Raw genomic sequence first — 20,324 nt, 5'->3', positions numbered from 1 at the left:
AAACTTAACAGCACAATGGGTCTTCCCAAATGTAAAATGTTATAAAGGGACAGACATCTTTAATAACTAAGGGTATGTAACCAAGGCTGTGTGGGCTTGCTGAAAAGGGGGATAAAACTGGTGACGTGCACCAGTCAGCAGCGTACCACGGAAGTTCACAGCACATCTCCCACCAGGCATCTCTCAGATGTCAGTTAACTTCTTTTATGGGAAACACCACCCCAGAGGCTTTAGACTTTGATGCTGTTTCCACAAATATGTCCAAAAATGGACATATTTGCTTTTGAAAATATAAAAAAAATAACTGCAGTAACATTATATTGTATATTTCTGTAAAAAAAAAAAAAGTGAGGAGAATTCATATTTCATTTTTACTTTAACCCTGGTTCTTTTCGGACAAATATATAGAGCTGCCTGAGGCCTTGTTTTGCTCTTGTGTGGATAGCATCTCTGCCATGCATAACTGGAATGTGACAACCTGTTTATTAGTTACTTGAGACATATTACTTCCACATGGTCCTATGGGCTAGCACGACATAACTTGGACATATTTGGAACTACTTACAACATGGTCTTTGTGTAGAAGTCACAACTGTCTTTGGACTTGTGTGACATGTCTGGCGGTAAGTGCAGTATCCAGCAATTTAGATCTTAGGGAACTGCTATTTTTAGTCTCTGACAATACATCCTTTGTGCTGGAAATGTCACACTCAGGCTCTTCCTGTTAAGAGCCTCACACAATATCTATAAATTTAGCAGCTTTTGATGGTCTGACCTTGGAAAACAAACAGAAAGCTCATGTCTGGGACTGTGAGGTGGAGCTGGGCCGGGATATCGGAGCAGCTGTTTCTTTTCTGCCTGCGGAGTGCAGAGTGAGTGTTGAAGCTTTAGACCCTCTGCCCACCCTAGCTGTACAGAGGGGAAGGGGAGAGGGAGAGCAGAGGGAGGGGTGCTGCCTGTTGAGCCCAAGGTGAAAGGGTGCCACGGTCCTGCAAATGGAGAAGGGGACCTAACACTCAATCTGACTCTGTCAGTCAGGGGGGGAGATATGCAGTTTGGATGGGTGCACTGTCTGCCTCGAGCCTGCCGACTGCTCAAGAGACAGAAGCCCTCTGTTGCTCATTTGCTTCTCTGTCTGTCGTTCTTTCTCTCTCCCCCTCTCACTCTTTCTCGCAGTTTCCAGCCTTCCCATCTGTATGTGATTTAGGCACAGGCTCAGGGGAGAGGCAACTCTGCTAGGGGAGAGGAGTCAGGGCAGGGAGGGAGGGAGAGAGAGAAAGTGAGGAAGTCCACACAAGTTTGTTTTACAGGACTCAGCCCGGGCCGGGACTAGGTGCAGTGCCGCATCTGGAGGTCAGAGCAGTGGAAAAGTGAAGCCAACGGGTGCAGCCGAACAAGAGGAGCTGCCCAGAGACTTTCCTACAGCCAGGAGACACTGACAGAGACACAGAGAGAGTGCTCCACTGGGCAAACACACAAATATGGCTGCTAAATCTCTGTCCTGCCTCTGCCTTCTCTGCATCCTCTCAGGGATTGCCTATCCAGCTTCTGCCGCCAGGCTTGGGGAACAGCAACGATCGGTGCTGAAAGTAAGACAGATTTGGTTTTATCTCTTTTTGGCTGGTAAACTGTGCATGCTAGCAGAGCTATGTTAAGTTTCTGACTTTATCTACCTACTACATATGTATGTAATGAGGCTGATGATCGTGTACACAAATGTTAAGGTGAAAACTGTAAAGGATGAGACAGGTTTATGAGTCTTTTGGGAGGGATTAGTTCTGGCTGACTGGAGAGCTCTAGGAGGACTTCTATGTGTCTGTCTGGACTTCACAATGGCCCTGCTTTCTGTTCACGCATGTGTGTGTTTGTGTCATCAGAGGTACCCCAAGGCTAAAGCTCACATGGGCTCTGAGTTACTGTCTCCACCACTGTCATGCCCCTCCTGCCCCTTCCTGACAGTTCCCTAATGGAAACCAGCTGCCAAACGTTGAGCAACACCCCAGAGAGAGAGAAAGAGACAGTAAGGGCATGAGAAACCATACAAAACTACTGGCCAGTATTCCCTTGGCTTAGTATAGCTCCAAAGGATACAGGCTCAGAGACCAAACTTTCAACTGTGCAGACAGTTTTCAATAAAAATTGAAATTAGACTTTTTAATCTTTTTTAATTAGAGTATTTATCTATTTTGAAGTTATAATCTGTAAGATTGTCAACATTTTCCACAATTGCCATTCATTGTATTTGCAATCCGTATGCCTCCCCATATAGTAGTTTAATTGTTGCTGGTAATTCTGCCTTTCCCGCATGATTAAAATTGTGTACCCACGCACAAAAAATTCACAGGAAACGATGCGAGCATGTACTGGACAAGATGCGGAAGACAAAAGCCAGTGCTTACGTTCACGTAATGCAGAAGACAACATTCGATCATGATTTCAGTATTACCGTGTTGCACGGCACAGCTAGCTGTCTTCTTTTGTCTTTTTTATTAAAGCAACATTGCGTGATGAATCCTCTCAGCCCACTGTGTGTTTGTCTGTACTGTAAACAGAGACACCAGTTGCTCTTCTTCTATTGCATTTCTGACAGAGTAGCCGTTCAAGGCATATTTGTTGCTCCCCAGTGGTCGATACAAGTGTCGTTTTGAACGAAACTCTAGGAGCTGTGTTATTAAAATGCACTTGCTACCACCAGCAGCAAGTGTTGCCAAATCAACCACTACTCAAATTGTCAAGATTTTGACATTTATAAACTTCAGTGAAATGATTGAGAGCCCCGTTTCTGCACGGTTCATCATCTAACCCAGTATACCTAGAAATGTTGTATTGTGTATTATGTAGATATTGGACAGTTTCGCACCTCAAGATTTACATAAAGTGTCAACATTTAGTACAATGCAGGAAGTATTGTATAGAAAGCAAGAATTTTAATAACGCTGGGGGGGTTTTGCAGAGTCGACCAACATTGACGTTCTTGTCTACTAATAGGGTCGTCATCATCAACTCAATCTAAGTAAAACCCCAACATGTATTGATCTATAATGAGATTGATTGGTTGACACCCTTTCTTTCACAGTTTTGATGTCATCTTAATCATCACTGCTGCACATCCTTGTACAGTATATTGTACATGTGGTAGCTGCCTGTAGCTGCAAATAGGTAAAACAAGATGTCGGGCCAACTACAACTTAATCCTTTTACACAAATGTTCCATTACCGTCATTATGTGGCCGCTTTGGATGCTTTTGGTGTTGATTTGTGTCCATTGGCCCCATAGACCTGAACTGGAGAGCCATGATTCTTGGCAACCAACCACCGACCGGTGCAAGGACCCTATTGAAACTGAAGGAATTATTATTATTTATAGAAATGAATTGCAGTTTTGAGGGGCTACAGGTGAAACTTTGCGCACACGTCAGAAGTGGCAAAAAAATTGATGTTTTATGGTTCTTGTGTAGGCGTAGCAAAATGGCTCGAAAACGCCCTCTACAAAATTTCAACAAAGCAGCCCTTGTGGTATGTTTCACCTACATGTACAAAATTTGGGAGGTAGATCATCTCAAGACTTACAAAAAAGCCTCTTGGAGACATACCCTAAACACAACAGGAAGTCAGCCATTTTGAATTTCCTGTGCACTTTTGCACCTCCACAAGCTTGAGTTTTCGTTACAGGGCGTGTCCGTGGCATGGCGTCGAATTTCGATGTTTTGAAATGTGTTGAAACAGGAAGTTGTAACTTGAGTGTACATGGTCAAATCTGCCCCAAACTTCACGTTTGACGAGAGTCCCGTCCTGAAGACATGCCAATTAGGAGTTGTAGTCATTGCGCCATCTACTGGCAACAGATGCCGTGGATGCGGCACACCCTGAAGTGCAGTAAGGTGCGAGGGTTCGCTCGTTACTGCTTGCAGCTTTAATTCAATTTTATTTCTGTATAATTTGAATTGCCTGATTTGATTCAGTCCTGAAATGTTTTAATCCTGGTTCAACCATGTTAAGCACTTTGTAACTTTGTTTTTTAATATAAAATTTGTAAAATAAAGTTAATAAATAAAGTTTATTATTATTAATATTATTATATAGTGACTTTGCTCTGAACTGATCGGTATGAAGAAACATCCTGGGAAAATGGGCTGTAGGTCAAAAATGTCAAAGAGAATGTGGAGGTATTAAATCCCCAAACTTGGCAATGCTAAACCAGTGCAATTTCTTCAATTATTTTCTGTTGTGCATGTTTATTTCTCAACATCTGAGTTTTCTGAGTTGGATCCCTGGAGAGGAGGCCTTGCCCCTGCAGCCAGACTGACTGTCTGTGCACAGTTATTGAGTTACGCTGAGATTCTCATGACCCGGGATCTGTAAAGTCTTGAGGATGATCAGAGGAGTTAGCATGACTAAATCCATTGTCTGAACCCCTCTTCAAGGCAGCCAGATCCAGTTGGGAGGCAAAGCGGAAATGAGATTCAACCTTCAACCTTCAACCTTTAATCCATTTAATCCATTTAATTCTCCCACTCTGGAAAAAACTGTCGGCAGGCATTTGTACATAAAAACACACAGAACGCAGGCATTGGACCAATTGCATTTAAAAGTTATCTTTATAAAACAACATTGTAGAGATCCAACTCTGTCATAGAGGCTTCCCTCACACACACTGCAGAGAGAGGGCATGGCCACAGTTTTGGAGCTACATGACCAGAGAGTGTGTTGACATTGGACAGCACTCCTCTGTAGAGCCAAATCCTGTTTTTGTGCTTGATACCAGCTACATTTGTTCGGCTCTGTATCGCAGAGATAGAGCCTTATGGTCCGTCCTGTAAGCATTCAGTCAACACACAAGAAATACACTGATAAATACTGAAAACACAGAGCAGAGCATTGGAAGAGGCAGCTTGACGTGAAAACAGAAAGAGGCTATATAACATGTTGAATGTCATCTTTGTTCTCCACTGTAGTGGGCACAGTGGGAGGGCCGCAGAAATAGTTCACATTACTGAGTGTGGTCATAGTTGGCAAAAGGCTGCAAATGTCAGTTGTTTTCATTTCCATGATAGTTAGGGATTCATTAACCACCATGGTTGAAATTCCTATGCAAACTTTCAGATTCAGTATTACAGGTTGCAAGAGGAAACAGCTAATGCCAGAGTCTGTCTCTCTTTTCAAAGTTAAAAGTATGGCTACCAACAACTCTAAAGATCACTAATGAACATGTTGTTTCTCGTTTGTTTCACCCAGTGGTTCTTAAACTGGGGGCCACGACAGGGAGGGAAAATTAATGATCGATGGGGGGGAAATAAACAAACAATAGTGCTTTCATGCTAGCAAGGCTAGCAAGATTCAGGTTAGCAACATTTATTCAGACATGTAAAGCACATTTTTGACAGGGAGGAAACAAAAAACATATCTGTCAAAACCAAAATATGATGACAACAGGATGAGCTTTCTGCATTTTTTATTTTCACAAAAGTAACTCATGTAAAGGCAAAACTAAACATGCATGTCATGTTCTGGATAATGTTATTTCAGTAATACACATGCAACTTGACTCGATTTGTTACAAATTTTTGTCTCAAATTTCCTCAGTGTTGTTAATAATGATTGGTTTACAGTGTATAAGGTGTTACCAACATATTAACAGTAGGTGCTAGGCAGGAAGTGGACAGTGGCTTTATCAGAGCTTTTTCCAGCAAGGTAGCTGGAGAGGATTGGTGGATGGATAAACTGTTGATTATCAAAGAGTAGTTCCAACACCCCTAAAGCCACGGATTGTCCTTTTTACGTTTCTGTTTATGTTCAGGTTAAATAAATGCCACATGGGTTTTAGAGGTGCTGGAAGGCCAATGTTTTACTTTAGATAGCGCCAGGCTAGTTGTTTGCCCCTGCTTCCAGTTTTTATGCTATGCTAGGCTACCATGTCCTGACTCCAGAAAAATGTTATTCCACAAGCTGCTGGGTGTGTACTTGAGATGAATTCCTCTCATTTTAGAGGAGTCTAAAGAGTCCACATCCTACCCCAAGACCATCTGCTGCGTCTCTCTCTAAGCCTCAACTCCTTGCCCTGGGCTCCCCTGTGTATACACACTGCAGCTGTTTGACCCATCACAGACTGTCACACAGCTAATAGGTCTGAACCATTTCCAAAATCTTTTAAGTGGCTTTACAAATGGCTAATAGCTCGGGACCTCGGTGTTTTTCTCATAAACTTGAGGTTTGTTACTCCTAATGGCTTGAACTACCGTTTGGGGCCAAAACTTTTATCAGTTTTCTCTGAGTACAAAACTCATTTGCATGTATCTGTATTTTCAGGATGTTTTTACATGAAAGGTTGACACAATGGCTGTTTATATGGTAATGATGGATGGGTCTGGTATGAGTGTTTGTGCACTGTGGGTCAGTGAAAGCCACAGGAAAAGAGTCTGCAAGAAGAATCAGTGCTGCTGTTCACAGGATGTTTCACATTAGCTGGCTACAGAAGTATGTCTTTGTCTCAGCCCATCTGTGAATAAATCAAAGGAAAATGTGAATCATAAGTAAGCATACAGTACTGTAAGTCTGTCGAATGTTCCGTCTTCTGGCTGTTCTGGATGCACAGCATCAATGTCCAGTTGAATGAGTGGAACAAGGAGGTCAGACTATGGAGTTCTTACAGACTGCTGCAAACAAAGTGCTATTATACGCCTCATTGAATGGTGCTGATTTAAATGTTCAAAGATGTTCAAAGGGTTGTGTGTGTGTGTGTGTGTGTGTGTGTGTACGTGTGTGTGTACGTGTGTGTGTGGGGGGGGGGTTACAGCTCTGAACTCTGACATCACATCATCCTGAGAAACTATGGTGAACAAACATCAGACAGGATGCAGGTTTTAAAATGACGTTTGAATGGTAGGGAACTGCTGCAATTCTTAATAATTTCCTCACAACTCACTTCATGCAGTTTTAAGAAATCAACTTTTTTACATTTAGGTCAATACTTAAATTTCATGTAAAAGTTAAACTGCAAAAAACATCTAACCAATTATCAGTATTATCAGGAATATTACCAGTGTAAAATTGTATTGTGTGTTACGTTATTCAGGTATATTAGCGGTATGTTCACATATATTATATCTTTATTATATCTAATATATCTTTCAAGATTCCTCCATTAACTGCTGTCCTTACCAACTGCAATACCTTTCAGACATGGACAGATTCTGCTGTCAAGCACATTTAAATAGCTTTAGTTATTTAATCTAGTAACTTGCCCTTGTGCAGTGTGGAGTTATATAATGGCGAAAAAAAACCCAAAAGATTCTAAAAATAAGTAATAAGTAAGTTTAGCCTCGACTTAGATCAGGATCAAAACATGGTCAGGACCTGGCTACTTTCAACTGTGCTCTTTAACTTTCCAACAAGAAATGTTAATAACAGTCGATTTTTATACACGGGCTCTGGCTTAGGGGCCCCCTGACCCTTTGGGCCCCTGGGCCGGTGTCTGCTGGGCCCAAAGAGTTATCTTTGTCATTCATAGTTCAGGCTGAGATATGCAATACCAAGGGTTGAAGAGTAAGTCATTTTTGGAAAAGTTTAGAAGATTCATTTGACTGGCAATAGTGCTCTGAGTTTATATTGGAAATACAGTATTGTATAGCTTTTGTGTGAACATTCACTTTGATCATGAATGCTACAGTACCTGATTGGATTAATTTTGCATCCCTTGCATCTGGTTGAGAAAAAGGGATCTATCTTTAAATTGCTTTCTTCCATTTTTCCTTCATGCGGTGGGAGGATTATTTCGTTCTCTAAAAGAACTCAGCTTACTTTGTAGTTTGCCAAGATATGCTGTTGTTGTGATGTTAGCTATAGCAGCAGGAGAGTTGTGAGCATCGCTGTCTGGAGCTGCTGTGCTGGCTCTGGGAAACGTCTCGTCCTCTCTGGCTGTTAGCTTTGCAGCATCAACTGTAGCGACAGTTTGCTAGTTCACAACCTAGCTAACGTTAGTTACATTACTTGCTCGTCGTTGTTCGCTCTATATCATGGTATTTGTCAAAGTATTGGATTTCTCCAGAATTGCATACCCCACCTTTAATGCTCCCCAGATGATAAAACCTTTCCAATTTGGACTCGCCATGAGCTTTTCTCTTGTGCCACCCTTAGGAGAAAATAACAGCTTTGCACAGAATCTAACAAGCCAAAAAATGTGCTTTCAGTCCCTGTTTTCAATAGGACCATGGTCAGTCTACTTAACATTAGCATATTCACTGAGAAAGTTGGAAGACAGAATATATCTGCAGTGCAAAGGGCTCACTTCAAACTGAACCACATTATTACCACTGTTTTACTTTTAGTACGAGTAAGTAAGAATTTGTATATCTGTTCCCACTGCAGGTTTGTGAAAAGGGATTTTTCCTGAGCGAGCAAAACTTATGCTTACCATGTAATTGCAAAGGCCACGCAGACTACTGCGATGACATCACTGGTGTTTGTACAGTAAGTTTCCCCACACTGATTATCATTCACGAAGTATCAGAGTGAACAAATCACTTCCCTGCACTTAATTTCCATGGCCGTATAAAAATCTTTTTAACATTGTCAGAAATTTGGTGCCATCAGCTGTAATGTCCTCCCTTTCAGAACTGCAAGGACCACAGTACAGGTGATTTTTGTGAAATGTGTGAAGATGGCTACATGCTGGCTCCCAGCCTGGATGGACGCCACACCTGCCGGCCCTGCGCCTGCCCCCTCTCTGTCCCCTCCAATAAGTAAGCCAGTCTGTTCTTGTTTCTGCAGCCACAAGACTGCATGTTGGCAAGCAATAGGTAATCTCTGAAATATTTTCCCCTGTGTGTCCGGCCAGCTTCGCAGTGCACTGTGACAGAGGAGGTGCCATTCTGCGGTGCAAGTGCCAAGAAGGCTACGCTGGACATTTCTGTGAGAGGTCAGTGCTGAGACAGCTTTGAACAACCAATAAAGAAGTTCAACATAAATCCAACATAAGCGATAATTCTCTCTGCACACATAAAATAAAAACTACAGATTACTGACAGAGGTGGACAGAACTTCATGACAATACAAAGATGTCCGAGTCATCTAACAGTAGGTTACAGTGCAAGCTGTAACTGTAACTTCTCCAGTTGTAGAAATGTACATGACTTCAGGGTTATAGTTCAGCCACAATAGAATTTGGTTTTGGTGTTAGTCATGTCAGTCTCTCTGTGCATCATCATCAATTTACACCCATTTTCAACATTAGTACAGATCTGAATCAATATGTGAATGTAGAAATAGTGATTGGTTCTCCACTAGAAGCCTCAGTCCCCCAGAATCTACCGCAAGACAATTGAATCTTTACTGGAGTGTGTGGCTACTTACACATATAACAGCTGAACCCACAAGGTGCCCCTTCTCTGTAGGTTATTTAAAGTCATTATTGAAAAGAAAGAAAATCACTAAGTATAATAGAATACAGGAGGAAAAGATTCCATTAAAAGATTTCATTATAAAAGATCCTCCTGACATTCACAGGAAATCAAAGAGAGTATCCAAGGGTGGATTTTTCCTTAACTTGCTCATTCTAACAAGCAGTAATTCAGTCTTTCCCATCCAGATGTGCTCCAGGTTACTATGGCAACCCGATGGCGATTGGTAATTCCTGTAAGAGATGCAACTGTAATGGCAACTCTGACCCCAACCTGATCTTCAATGAGTGCCACAACATGACAGGCCACTGCCAGAACTGCTGGGGAAACACCGCCGGTGCCAACTGTGAGAGGTGTGCCTCAGGTTTCTACGGCGACGCCATCAGTGCCAAGAACTGCAGAGGTGAGGGCAACAAGTGAACTCCTACAACCTTAACCTTCATTCAAGAGATGTTTGATCTTCTACATGATGTTAAGAATCACTTCCACATTCAAAGGTTATGCTTGAGTGAAGGTATTGTTGTTGCTTAATGTTCAATGAAACCTGAACAAGTCTACTTGTGCATCTTCAGCCAGCAACAAAGCCGGATGTATAATGAAGGCAGGAAAATTCAATGAGTTTCTTGACACAGTTGGCTCTGGCCGGCTCCTAAACATTACACCAGTCTAATCATACACCAGTGACAGTAGTTCAGCATTCTTCCAGGTCAGTGCAGAACAGCACAAGATGACCTAGAGCATTATGTCACACCGTGTTGGAGTCAGCATATTAACTGTTTTTACCACATATTTATTTGTATTTCATTTCACTGGTATCAAAATCATTATATATGCAGCAAAAGTTAGTTAGTTTTTTTTTTCCGCTGTTATCTACTTTGTGGTGTGTATTTCATCCTGAAGCTATTCAGTGGGAAAAATAACACAGGGTCACAATCCAGGATCAAGGATTACCATATGTCTTTCGAGGCCTCCAAAAATAACCCTTTCCACCGTGCTCATGATATCATTTGACCTCTAATGTTCTCATCATGTGTCCTGTGTCTGTCGCAGAGTGCGAGTGCAATAAATGCGGCACCTCTTCATGCGACGACAGGACAGGAGTGTGTCACTGCAAGCCGGGCGTCACCGGACGACTCTGTGACCAGTGCGAGGTGAGAGGAACCGTATGCTCAGTCTGTGAGACTCTGGAATTATCCTTTAACGCTGCTTCACATGAAATCCCTGTTCAGGTTTTAAACCCCCAGGTTGGCCAAAATTGTTTTGAAGAGAAAACAGGTGAACAGTAAAAGTAGAAAAGGCTTAATCAGCATTGAAAGCTGTTGATACTGTATGTCAGTTTAAGATTAATCACTGCAATGAGCTGAAGTTTCAGCTGAAGTGAAAGTGCTAAAAAACTGTTGAACTGTTATTTGAAGTGTAATAATTTGTAATAATAAGAAAACATTTGAACTCTCATTTAAAGAGTATGAAATGAAAGTAGCTGAGCTGTCAGTTGAAGAACAAAAGATGAAAGCAGCTAATATGTCAGTTGACATGTAATGGGTGAAAGCAATTGAAGTGTCAGTTACAGGCGAAGCAATGAAAGCAGTTGTGGAAGTGGAAGTGCTTGGAATAGTTGTAGCGTGTGCATTTTCAACACTAACAGTCGATATGCAAGCATTGACAACATGTAATTTGCAGTGTAAGAGCTGAAAGTAGTCGAACTGTCATTTGAGGAGTAAAAGATGAAAGCAGTTGAAATGTCACCTGACAAGCATTGATTGGAAGAGAAAACAAAGGTGAAGGGTAAAACTATAAACTGTTCATTGTAAACATCCAGCAAAGTTTACAGGCTGATATCCTGGCTCAAATTTGATCTAGGTTCCTCACCATAGTTGGTTGTGCATCCAGTTTTCCTGCAGAATGAGGGATTATTACCAACATTTTAGGTGCGCTCACTTGAATTCTATCTCCAAATAAAGTGTTTTAGATACTTTGACTAAACTGTTGGTTTGTGACACCCTGTCTGATTGTCAGAATGCTCATATTTCCGTGCCCCACCGGACTTTGTTGTGGTAATGTTGCTGTGTTCTCAGAATTGTGTATGATGTTGTTACTGATAGAAATGATGGCCAAAAGTACCAAAATAACACCTCAGCTGCAATAGACTCATCCTTTAAATAATACACAACAATATGTTTCAAAATAAACTTGAAAAGCCAGAAACTGGGATCTGTTTTTTATTCATGTAATCTAGGAAGGCTACTCAGGTTTCTCCAGCTGTCAGGGCTGTCGGAGGTGTGAATGCGGGCCAGCTTCCATTCGCTCCACCTGTCATCCTCTCACCCACAGCTGTCCGTGCCGCCCGGGGGCTGGAGGTCGTTACTGCGAGCGCTGCCTCCCAGGCTACTGGGACTACAGCCCCTCCGGGTGCCAGAGTAAGTCATCTGTCCATCATATGACATGTCAAATGTTCTCTTGGTCTCTTGAAAAAACACCCCCAGACATATTGTTGAAACATTCAATGCAGATAATGCTTTCCCAGAGAAAAAAAGCTGCGCTGAGTACTTGCGTTCCCACACCCACTACCCCAGTAGCGCCCATGATGTCAGAGAAGCATCTGCTGAGAGCTGTGACCCTGTGGCCGGAGAATCTCTGCAGAGAGCTGGATGACATCACCATGCAGCCAGAATCTATACACACACACAGCTGCTAAAACCGTCAGTCCCACACAAGAGAGGCCACAAGACAGATGTGCAGGCCTCAAGCCAAAATACCCTCTGTGGTGTTGATATATATTTGATAACTACACTAACCTGTTTCTAGCTGATCATGAATTGCATCTGCATCTGTTTTTTACAGAGTGTGACTGTGAGAGTGGCCACTGTGATATGCATACAGGAGAGTGCCTGCCAGAGGCTGCAACAGTCAACCTGTGCAACATCAGTAAGTGGAGTTAACAACTGTAGCAGAGATAAGAACCTGAGAAGGACATTGACAGTATACAGACTGAGTGACCACAGTCTGGCAGCTGAGAAGGGCAGACACAGGCAGACCTGGCTGCCCAGAGGAGCTGTAGAGATAGAATTACATTTTCTAACAAAATGTCAAAAATACAGAAATATTCTGTTGAGGAATTCTTAAATTCTCAAAAATTGCCCTGAATTCAGAAGTCTGACAGAAAGGGAGAAATGAATTCTCCTTCTGGGGGGAAAAAAAGAATGTGCAGTCTTGGCTGCTAAACATGTCACTTCCTGCCACAACAAAAGATGCAACCAGCAGGACAGAGATATATAGACAGATAAAATAAATAAACTTGTACTTACCATCTCCACCACATCTTTTTTTAACATGTCTTTATATTCTTTTATCAGTAGACACTTGCATTGTTTTCATTTGTCTTGCATTGTTAAAATCACATTTAACAATTACATATATATATAGATATATATATATATATATATATATTATATTATATATATATCTATTTGTTCTATAAATACTTTATTTCAATATTTGTTTAATCATTGTTAATCAATTTTTGTTAATTCTATCATAATTGTAATTGTGCTTTGGCAACACATGTCAAATGTCATGCCAATAACGCCCACTGAATTGAACTGACTCCAGTACAGTCTCCACTACACTGCTACAGTTAATACAGTTTTGAAAAGAACAAAAGACAAATTGTTTGAAATTATAGCACAGTACAACTATGCTGTAATCCACTTATCTTCTTTGGTTTTAGGCTGTGATGAGTGCATTTGGCATCTCATTGGGGACTTGCGGCTGTCCAATAAGACACTGGACCAGCTGAAAGTCGGAGTGTTGAACATATCCACTGGTGCTGCTGCCAACGACAGGCTCAAATACTACAACTACACTGCTCATCGACTGCAGGTACATACACACATAACGGATTAATGCAGACGTAAATGCAAGAACAAATAGAATTACAACATGCGTTAAAAGACATGTTAAAGCTGCACTAATCAACATTTTTATATGTACAATGGATCAAAGGACAATGTGTAATGTGAAAGGTATCACTTGTAGAGACAAACCCACAGAGAATTATCACCCAACTCTGTGGTTCCCTTCGGCTCTACAGAGATTATTAGCCTCTTTTAGCTCATAGTTTTGGTTTTATGGCCCCCAAATGAATAGTTTGTTCCAGTTTCACCACTCTCATCCACCTTGTTTCCTGTCAGCATGCAGCAGTTTTCAGCAAAACAGCTCTGACTTTACACTACCTGTCCAGCACCAAATGAGAGACGTTAGTGACTAGGTAGTGAAAGTGTAGCATTTAGCGGTTTACTAATCTGCTCACACTGGTTTAACAATCTCTTTTACATTCACACAGATTTCCACATCAATATGTTTTTCACCACATGACCCCTGGGGGTCTCCAATCAAAACAGCTCTAAAAGGAGAGTAAATATTAGAATTACACTCATCATGTAACCAGAAACAAGACTCCAAATGAATGCTAATGTTGCTTTGTGTCTGCTGGGTGTATAAACAGGAAAGAGTTTGCTAACACGCTAGCCATCTAAACTTTACAAGGCCATAACATGTCAAGCATGCTTTTTTTAGGGTTAGGGTTCTGCCCCAGTGTGGCCAAAACAAAAAAGATGAATGCAGCTTTAAATGTAGGAAATATAAGAAACTTGTAACTGAATTAAACGTTTGAAACATGGCGGGTTAATATGAAGTGGGTTCACCGAAAAAGTCAATTGAGGCACTGCAATACACAGATCAATCCTATGTAACAGTGTAAACCTTCTAAGAGTTTGTCTTCTTTTTCCTTGTTCTTTACACTACACTGAGTTTTTCACAATTTCTATAATGTGGTCTAATAAACAAATAACATAATTTGCTCTGCTCCCAGACTCAGTTTCAAGGCTGGAGAAACAAGTCCTTTGTGATGAAGGCCCAGACGGAGGAGCTGGAGGAGGCCACAGATGCTGTGGTGTTGGACATCAAACAGCTGGGAGAATCGGTCAGCAAAGCCGTCATCTTTCATTTAATGCACATTAACCATTCAAGGGAAGTCTCTGGAATTTAAAGGGCTTTAGAACTTTAACCCAATGTTTTTGTCCCTAGAAATACATTGTGCATCTCAGACGGTGCAGTCCCTCATTCGTCCAGGAGTGCTCTATCGTAGAAAAGGTTTCAGTTGTAGTCATCTGGACACTGTTTTCAGAATCAAGACGTTTCGGCTCCCATCCGGAAGTCATTCCCAATTGTGAAAAATGGACTGGGAACTCAGAAATTTAAGCTACTCTGTGTTACATAAGCCCTGCCCTCAGGAAGGGGTCTACCTGAGTATCTGTTGATTACTCTGCCTAGTTTGACCTGAGGATTAGGTCAGTTTCAGGTCTCAAATCTTTATACAAGACACCGGAGAGTTCCAGTTTGGTCTGTAGAAGCAAGTGACTTCAGCCACTGATTGATGTGTCATTGATTAGTTTTTGTGGTGGTTTTCCAGGAGAGCATGGTGAAGACTCTGTGGAACAAGCTAGACAACGACACGCTGGAGACCTTCACCCTGGCTGAACAGCTCAGCACAAACCTCACTGATCTCAACGTGCACATTGAAGGTACCAAACAGCTCTGCTCAAGTGCAACTGACTCTTTTGTCCAGGGTATCCTGCAGTCATGAAGTTGTCCTACTGGAGAAAATGTTGATTAGTGCAGCTTTAAATATTACTGACTAACTTTTGGGAGCTGATTTTGCAGGCTGCATACAATCATATTAAAACTCATTAAACACAGTGTCTGAGGAGTGCTGAACTTTATATAACCATTTGACCTCAAAGTCTACACTTGCTATCTGGGGGGCTTATGTATTTGGGTCCCTAACTCATCTATGTGTGTTAATGGATGTGCACAGAGATGATCCATGACTGGGAGCTGTACAGTGTTCACCAGGATGTGGATCCAGAGGTGGTCAGGCAGAACACTGAGGTGGCCCAGGGAATGGTAACCCAGATGAGGAAACTAGATCTGTCCCCACGAGAGCCCATCGCCACTGACGAGTCGACTGAAGCCCATGACTGTGAGAAGATATACAACAAGTTCACAAAACACAAGAGTACAAACACAGGCAGAAACATGCTTGACATAATGATTATTTCTTGTTATCCTCATTGTCATCATTTTGGTATGGCAAGACATAGCGCTCATGAAATTGTCTAAAAATGACTTTTCTGACTAAACTTTTCATTTGTAAGCCACAACAAATTTCTCACACAGCTCCCATGGTCTTTCACCAGAAAGAAAGACCAGAAAAAGGTAAATTTGTCCAGTCAGCTAGTGAGTCAGGGAGAGAAATAACAATGTGGTCCTCTGTCCCAAAAAAAGACCTAGTGAGCCTTAATAGATGTTAACATGCTGATGTTCAGCAGGTAATATTTACCATGGTCACCATCTTAGTTTAGCCTGTTAGCATGTTAACATTTGCTAATTAGCACCAAAAATAATGCACAGGAGACGCTGAGTGTCATTTGTTTTGCAGGTACTTGGTCATAAACAAAGTATTGGACAAATTGAAATTTTGACCTGATAGTGATGGTGCTAAATGAAAGGCAGCAGATGACTATTAATAAGTTATTACAATTCATCCTGAGGGAAACATGGATATCTGTATTTAATGTCATGGCATCCAATACTTGTCGAGACATTTCACTCTGAACCAAAAATATCAACCGGGGGGGTCATCAAATTCGGTAGGATGCATCGTCTGGAAACAATTAATGTCTTTTCAAAATTGTATGGCAATCGATGCAATAGTTGTCCAGATATTTCAGGCCAAAGTAGTGGACCAACCAACCTTGACATTGACATCCCAGACCCTTTTTTAGTGGGGCTAAAAATCATGGCCTGGTGTTGCGAAGAAATACATTGGCCCCCCATGTTAACTCAATATTATTGTTTTTGGTATTTCATTAGATTCTTTTTATGAATAAAAACACTGTTATAAAGGAATATGTGTTGATATAACTTTAAGCCCCTTAAAGAATAAAGGAGAAAGCATTGCTGTGTTAAAACAAAATATGCATACACAGTTATATATGGATACACACACATGGAGACACAGTACATATTTAGATACACATTGTAGTTTCTGCAGGGGACCAATCACAAACCCATATTTGATTTTCACTCAGCAACAGAGTAACAGAGATAGCCATTTTGGCCTGAGTGTCTACAGTAGAAACTTGAGTTACTCAAATGTGACACTAATGATGATAAAGTAACGACTCGCGTTTCTGATTGTGTTTCCAGTGCTGAGGCGTATCCGTCAGTTGGAGAAGAAGTTGATAATCACAGACAGCCGCCTCCCACCTGTCAGGGAGGTCCTGTCCCGCTTCTCCACCAAGCTGTCGGACGCTCAGGGCTTACTCCAGAAAGCAGCCAGCACCGTACATGAGACGGAGGACAGCAACAGAGCCAATATCCTCAAATTCCAGAGGAATGAGGTGAATTCCCATGACCTCTGTGGGCTCCTGCTGAGTGCCACTCCCCTCTCTCATCTCTCCTCCAGCACTCCCTTCTCATTCTGTATTTCTCAGTATGGATGCATTCGTAAACAGTCCTGTTAGAGAGCTCACAGCTCTTCCTCCCTGCTGTGAGGGAGTGTTGTGGCATGGAGCTCCTCCTCTAGGTGCTAGTGGTCTGCTTTATCTGTTCTCACAGTGCTTCAAACAATGGCCTTAAAAGACACAAGAAGAGCCTATCCTTAGCATGCACTGCACAGTTACATGGGGCTGTGTGAGCGAGATCTGGTTGTTGTTTGCCAGGCATGTCAGAGAAGTCAATTACTCATGGTATTTAAGTGCTGAGAACAGAAACACAAAACCATCTGTGGGAGCTTTGGACTGTTACATTATGAGGAGGCCCGCGCAGGGGGAGAGACAATGCTGCAATGCAAAACATTTTCCCATGATAATACCCAGAGCTTACACACAGAAACATGACTTTCTTTTCCCATGATACAGCCCACAGCCAACACAAAGAATTATTACTGTGCCGAGGAGATTCATCTTATTCCAAATTCATCTTATCCCCCCCACCCGTCCGTTTCATTTGTCCCTTTGTCCCTTTAATTGCTGAAGGAACAAGACTTGCTAAACCTGGCTGTTCTTATTTTCCTTTGCAAAATCCTTCCTTTGCCCCGATAGCTTAGTGAGGAGGGTCACTGAAGATGCGCTGAGCCTTTATAAAATGAAGCAGCTGACTTCTGGTCACGCCCAGTGACCCCACTCGCCATCTTGATTATGCGCTGCAACCTATCTTGGTCTTGGTTGCGCATGTTACCAAACACAAATCAGTCTAAAGGACATGTAGGACAGCCACGTAAAACAGTAGCAAGTCATAGCGATCCACATTAACACTGTATAATTTCTGTAGGAAGAACATTAGCTGTTGCAGTTTTTTTACCTTCCCAGTAGCACATTCATTAACTCCAACTGGTCAACAATCTCTGGGACTTTTCCTCTATAACGTCTAAAATCTATTTCCTTTGTTTTAGTCACATTAACCTCAAGGAAATTGTCACAACACCATTCAATGAAGTTCCATACCTCTTCCTCAAAACCACCCAAATATGAGTTGTCAGGCTTTAGGAGCCACCAAGGCTGTATCATCAGCATACATAGGTATGAGTGGAGACTAAAGCTCGACACTCAATGGTGTACATTGTATGCAGTATGGGAGACACGACACAGCCCTGTGGGGCCCCTGTATTTATAAACTTAGGGGAGGAAATAGCTGTATTAAATCTAACCTGCTGTGTACGATTCAGGAGAAAATCATTAATCCATAGAATGAGCCTTGGATAAGCTCCATCAGTTCGCCTTCCAGCAGGTGGGGTTGGATGGTTTTAAACGCACTGCTAAAAACCAAACACAATTCACAAGACTGTGAGGTCGTTCAAGGTGTTCACATATATGCTGCTGATGGTCAATACACACACAGCTACTGTCAAGACTCAGGAAATGCAGGATTAGAAGTGCAGACAGAGGTAGCAGGATGAGATCAGTGGTTTAATGACCAAAAATAGCTTGCAGGCAGGCAGGCAGGCAGGCAGGTTAAGGTCTGAGTTCAGGTGAGAGGGAAATGTTCATAGAGAGATGTAGAAACCAAATGCTGCCTGACAGGTAGGCAACACATTAAAACATCTTAATATCCAAACATATGAAATGTAAAATGGTTAGGAAGTAATGTAAATACACATGATTTGTAATAAATGGGTTAAAGCATGCAAAAACACTAGTATGGGCCTTCCAGTCCGTGAGTTTATGTGGTGTATTTTGATATCATTTCCCCAGACTTGTTGATTTACAACTGTGTAAAATCTTGTGTGGTTGGAATTTGGATCCAGGAAGTTGTGATCCAGCCCTTGTCATCACGCCCTGGTTGACATTTTGGGTCTGCTGTCCAGCAGAACAGCTGCTACTGTGTTCTGTGTGTGTCTGTGTATTTGTGTGCGCGTGCGTTATCAGGAGAGGAGATCTCCATGATCAGGGTCTCTGCTGTAAATCAATGCCATGAATGGTGCACTAACCAAACACGGAGCCTCTCCTAATCTGGGGCTCTTCCTCGCCTCAGCACAGACCAGCCGACACCAGCTGCAGCCACAGTGTGCACACTGCCTGGTTACCACAGCCAATCAAATGATCTCATCATTGGTACTCAGTCATGCAGTCAAATTATCAAACCGGATATTGTAGTTATATGGTATATCATGGTGTGAAAAACAGTAATACTAAGTTCTCGTATTACATCTTAGTATTTAAAAAGTAATACAAGCTAAAATTGTATCCCACAATTTAGTGAAAAAGTAAAATACAAACTAAATCTGAAACTAAACTAGAAAAATGTATAGAGAAAACTGTCCTCAGTCTAGCTTACAGAAATAGTTTGACATTTTTGGAAATTCACTTTCCTGCCAAGAGTTATGGCAATACCAGTCTCATGTCCATGTGTTAAATACAGAGCTGGAGCCAGGAGGCAGTTAGCTTAGCATAAAGACTGGAAGCAATGGGAGACGACAGTCACTGGTTTTACTGGAGTTATGTGCTGTAACTATTTCTTGTGAACAACAGATGGCAGAAGTAACTTCTCAGAGTCTTGTTGTCACCATGAGGTTGCCAAGCAACCAGCGGAGATGCTGCACAGAAGTGCTGAGATGGATGAGCAGTTGTTCACCAAGAAAGAGTTTCCCTTCATAACCACAAATTGTTATTTTTACATTTATGTTTGTGTACAAATTAAACAAATAAGATATACCGTGTTTATTTGTGTCTTTTAGAAGTGTTGGAAAGCGTGAACTTTGCTCAAAGCCAGGCTAGCTGTTTCCCAATGCTACCAGTCTTTATACTAAGCTACGCTAATCACTTCCCGACTCTTGCTCCAAACTTAACACAGAAATATGAGCGTGGTATCAATCTTCTCATCTGACTCTGGGTAAGAAAGCGAAAAGCGTATTTGCTTAATGACAAACTGTTCCTTTAAAGATAGTGTTTCAGGGTGTCTTGGTTTAAGACGCTAAACATGTAATTGCAATGTCCCCTGTTCCAGTCCAGCTGGTGATCCTACTTCTCATTTCATATTTACAGTATCCTATCTAATAAAGACAACATATTATACAGTAGTATTGGAATAAGTTCTGAAGCTTGAATTGTAGCTAAATTTGATCATGTTTATGTCCTTGTGCCCCCAGGTGAAGCAGCAGAGGCTGGCAGAGGACCACGCTGCCGTCAATGATACACTGGATATAGCCAGAGGCTTAATCTCTGAAACAGAGAGCACTGTGGCTGAGGTGGATGATATAGTGCAGGTGAGGCTTATGTGACTGTGAGGACCCATGATTGTCAGGAGGACCCATGGTGGTTTCAGAAGCTGGGGTCAAGGGTGAGAATGGAAATATCTCTGGGTCCCTGC

The 20,324-nt window shown here is 41.8% G+C and overlaps 1 protein-coding gene across 1 annotated transcript in view; it reads left to right on the top strand.

Moving 5' to 3' along the window:
- Positions 1 to 835: 835 nt before the first annotated feature.
- Positions 836 to 20,324, top strand: part of lama4 (laminin, alpha 4) — a 40,365-nt gene continuing 20,876 nt past the window's right edge. The window contains exons 1-14 of the mRNA XM_044169608.1: positions 836 to 1,589; positions 8,365 to 8,466; positions 8,611 to 8,738; positions 8,834 to 8,914; positions 9,584 to 9,798; positions 10,446 to 10,546; positions 11,632 to 11,812; positions 12,237 to 12,320; positions 13,123 to 13,274; positions 14,266 to 14,376; positions 14,866 to 14,977; positions 15,271 to 15,435; positions 16,665 to 16,858; positions 20,104 to 20,220. Coding sequence (XP_044025543.1) covers positions 1,482 to 1,589; positions 8,365 to 8,466; positions 8,611 to 8,738; positions 8,834 to 8,914; positions 9,584 to 9,798; positions 10,446 to 10,546; positions 11,632 to 11,812; positions 12,237 to 12,320; positions 13,123 to 13,274; positions 14,266 to 14,376; positions 14,866 to 14,977; positions 15,271 to 15,435; positions 16,665 to 16,858; positions 20,104 to 20,220 — 1,851 coding nt within the window. The 5' untranslated portion in view covers positions 836 to 1,481. The remainder of the gene's footprint in view (positions 1,590 to 8,364; positions 8,467 to 8,610; positions 8,739 to 8,833; positions 8,915 to 9,583; positions 9,799 to 10,445; positions 10,547 to 11,631; positions 11,813 to 12,236; positions 12,321 to 13,122; positions 13,275 to 14,265; positions 14,377 to 14,865; positions 14,978 to 15,270; positions 15,436 to 16,664; positions 16,859 to 20,103; positions 20,221 to 20,324) is intronic.

This window comes from Siniperca chuatsi, linkage group LG16, assembly GCF_020085105.1.
Source record: "Siniperca chuatsi isolate FFG_IHB_CAS linkage group LG16, ASM2008510v1, whole genome shotgun sequence".
Classification (NCBI taxonomy): Eukaryota; Metazoa; Chordata; class Actinopteri; order Centrarchiformes; family Sinipercidae; genus Siniperca; species Siniperca chuatsi.
This window is presented reverse-complemented; position numbering and strand designations above follow the sequence as displayed.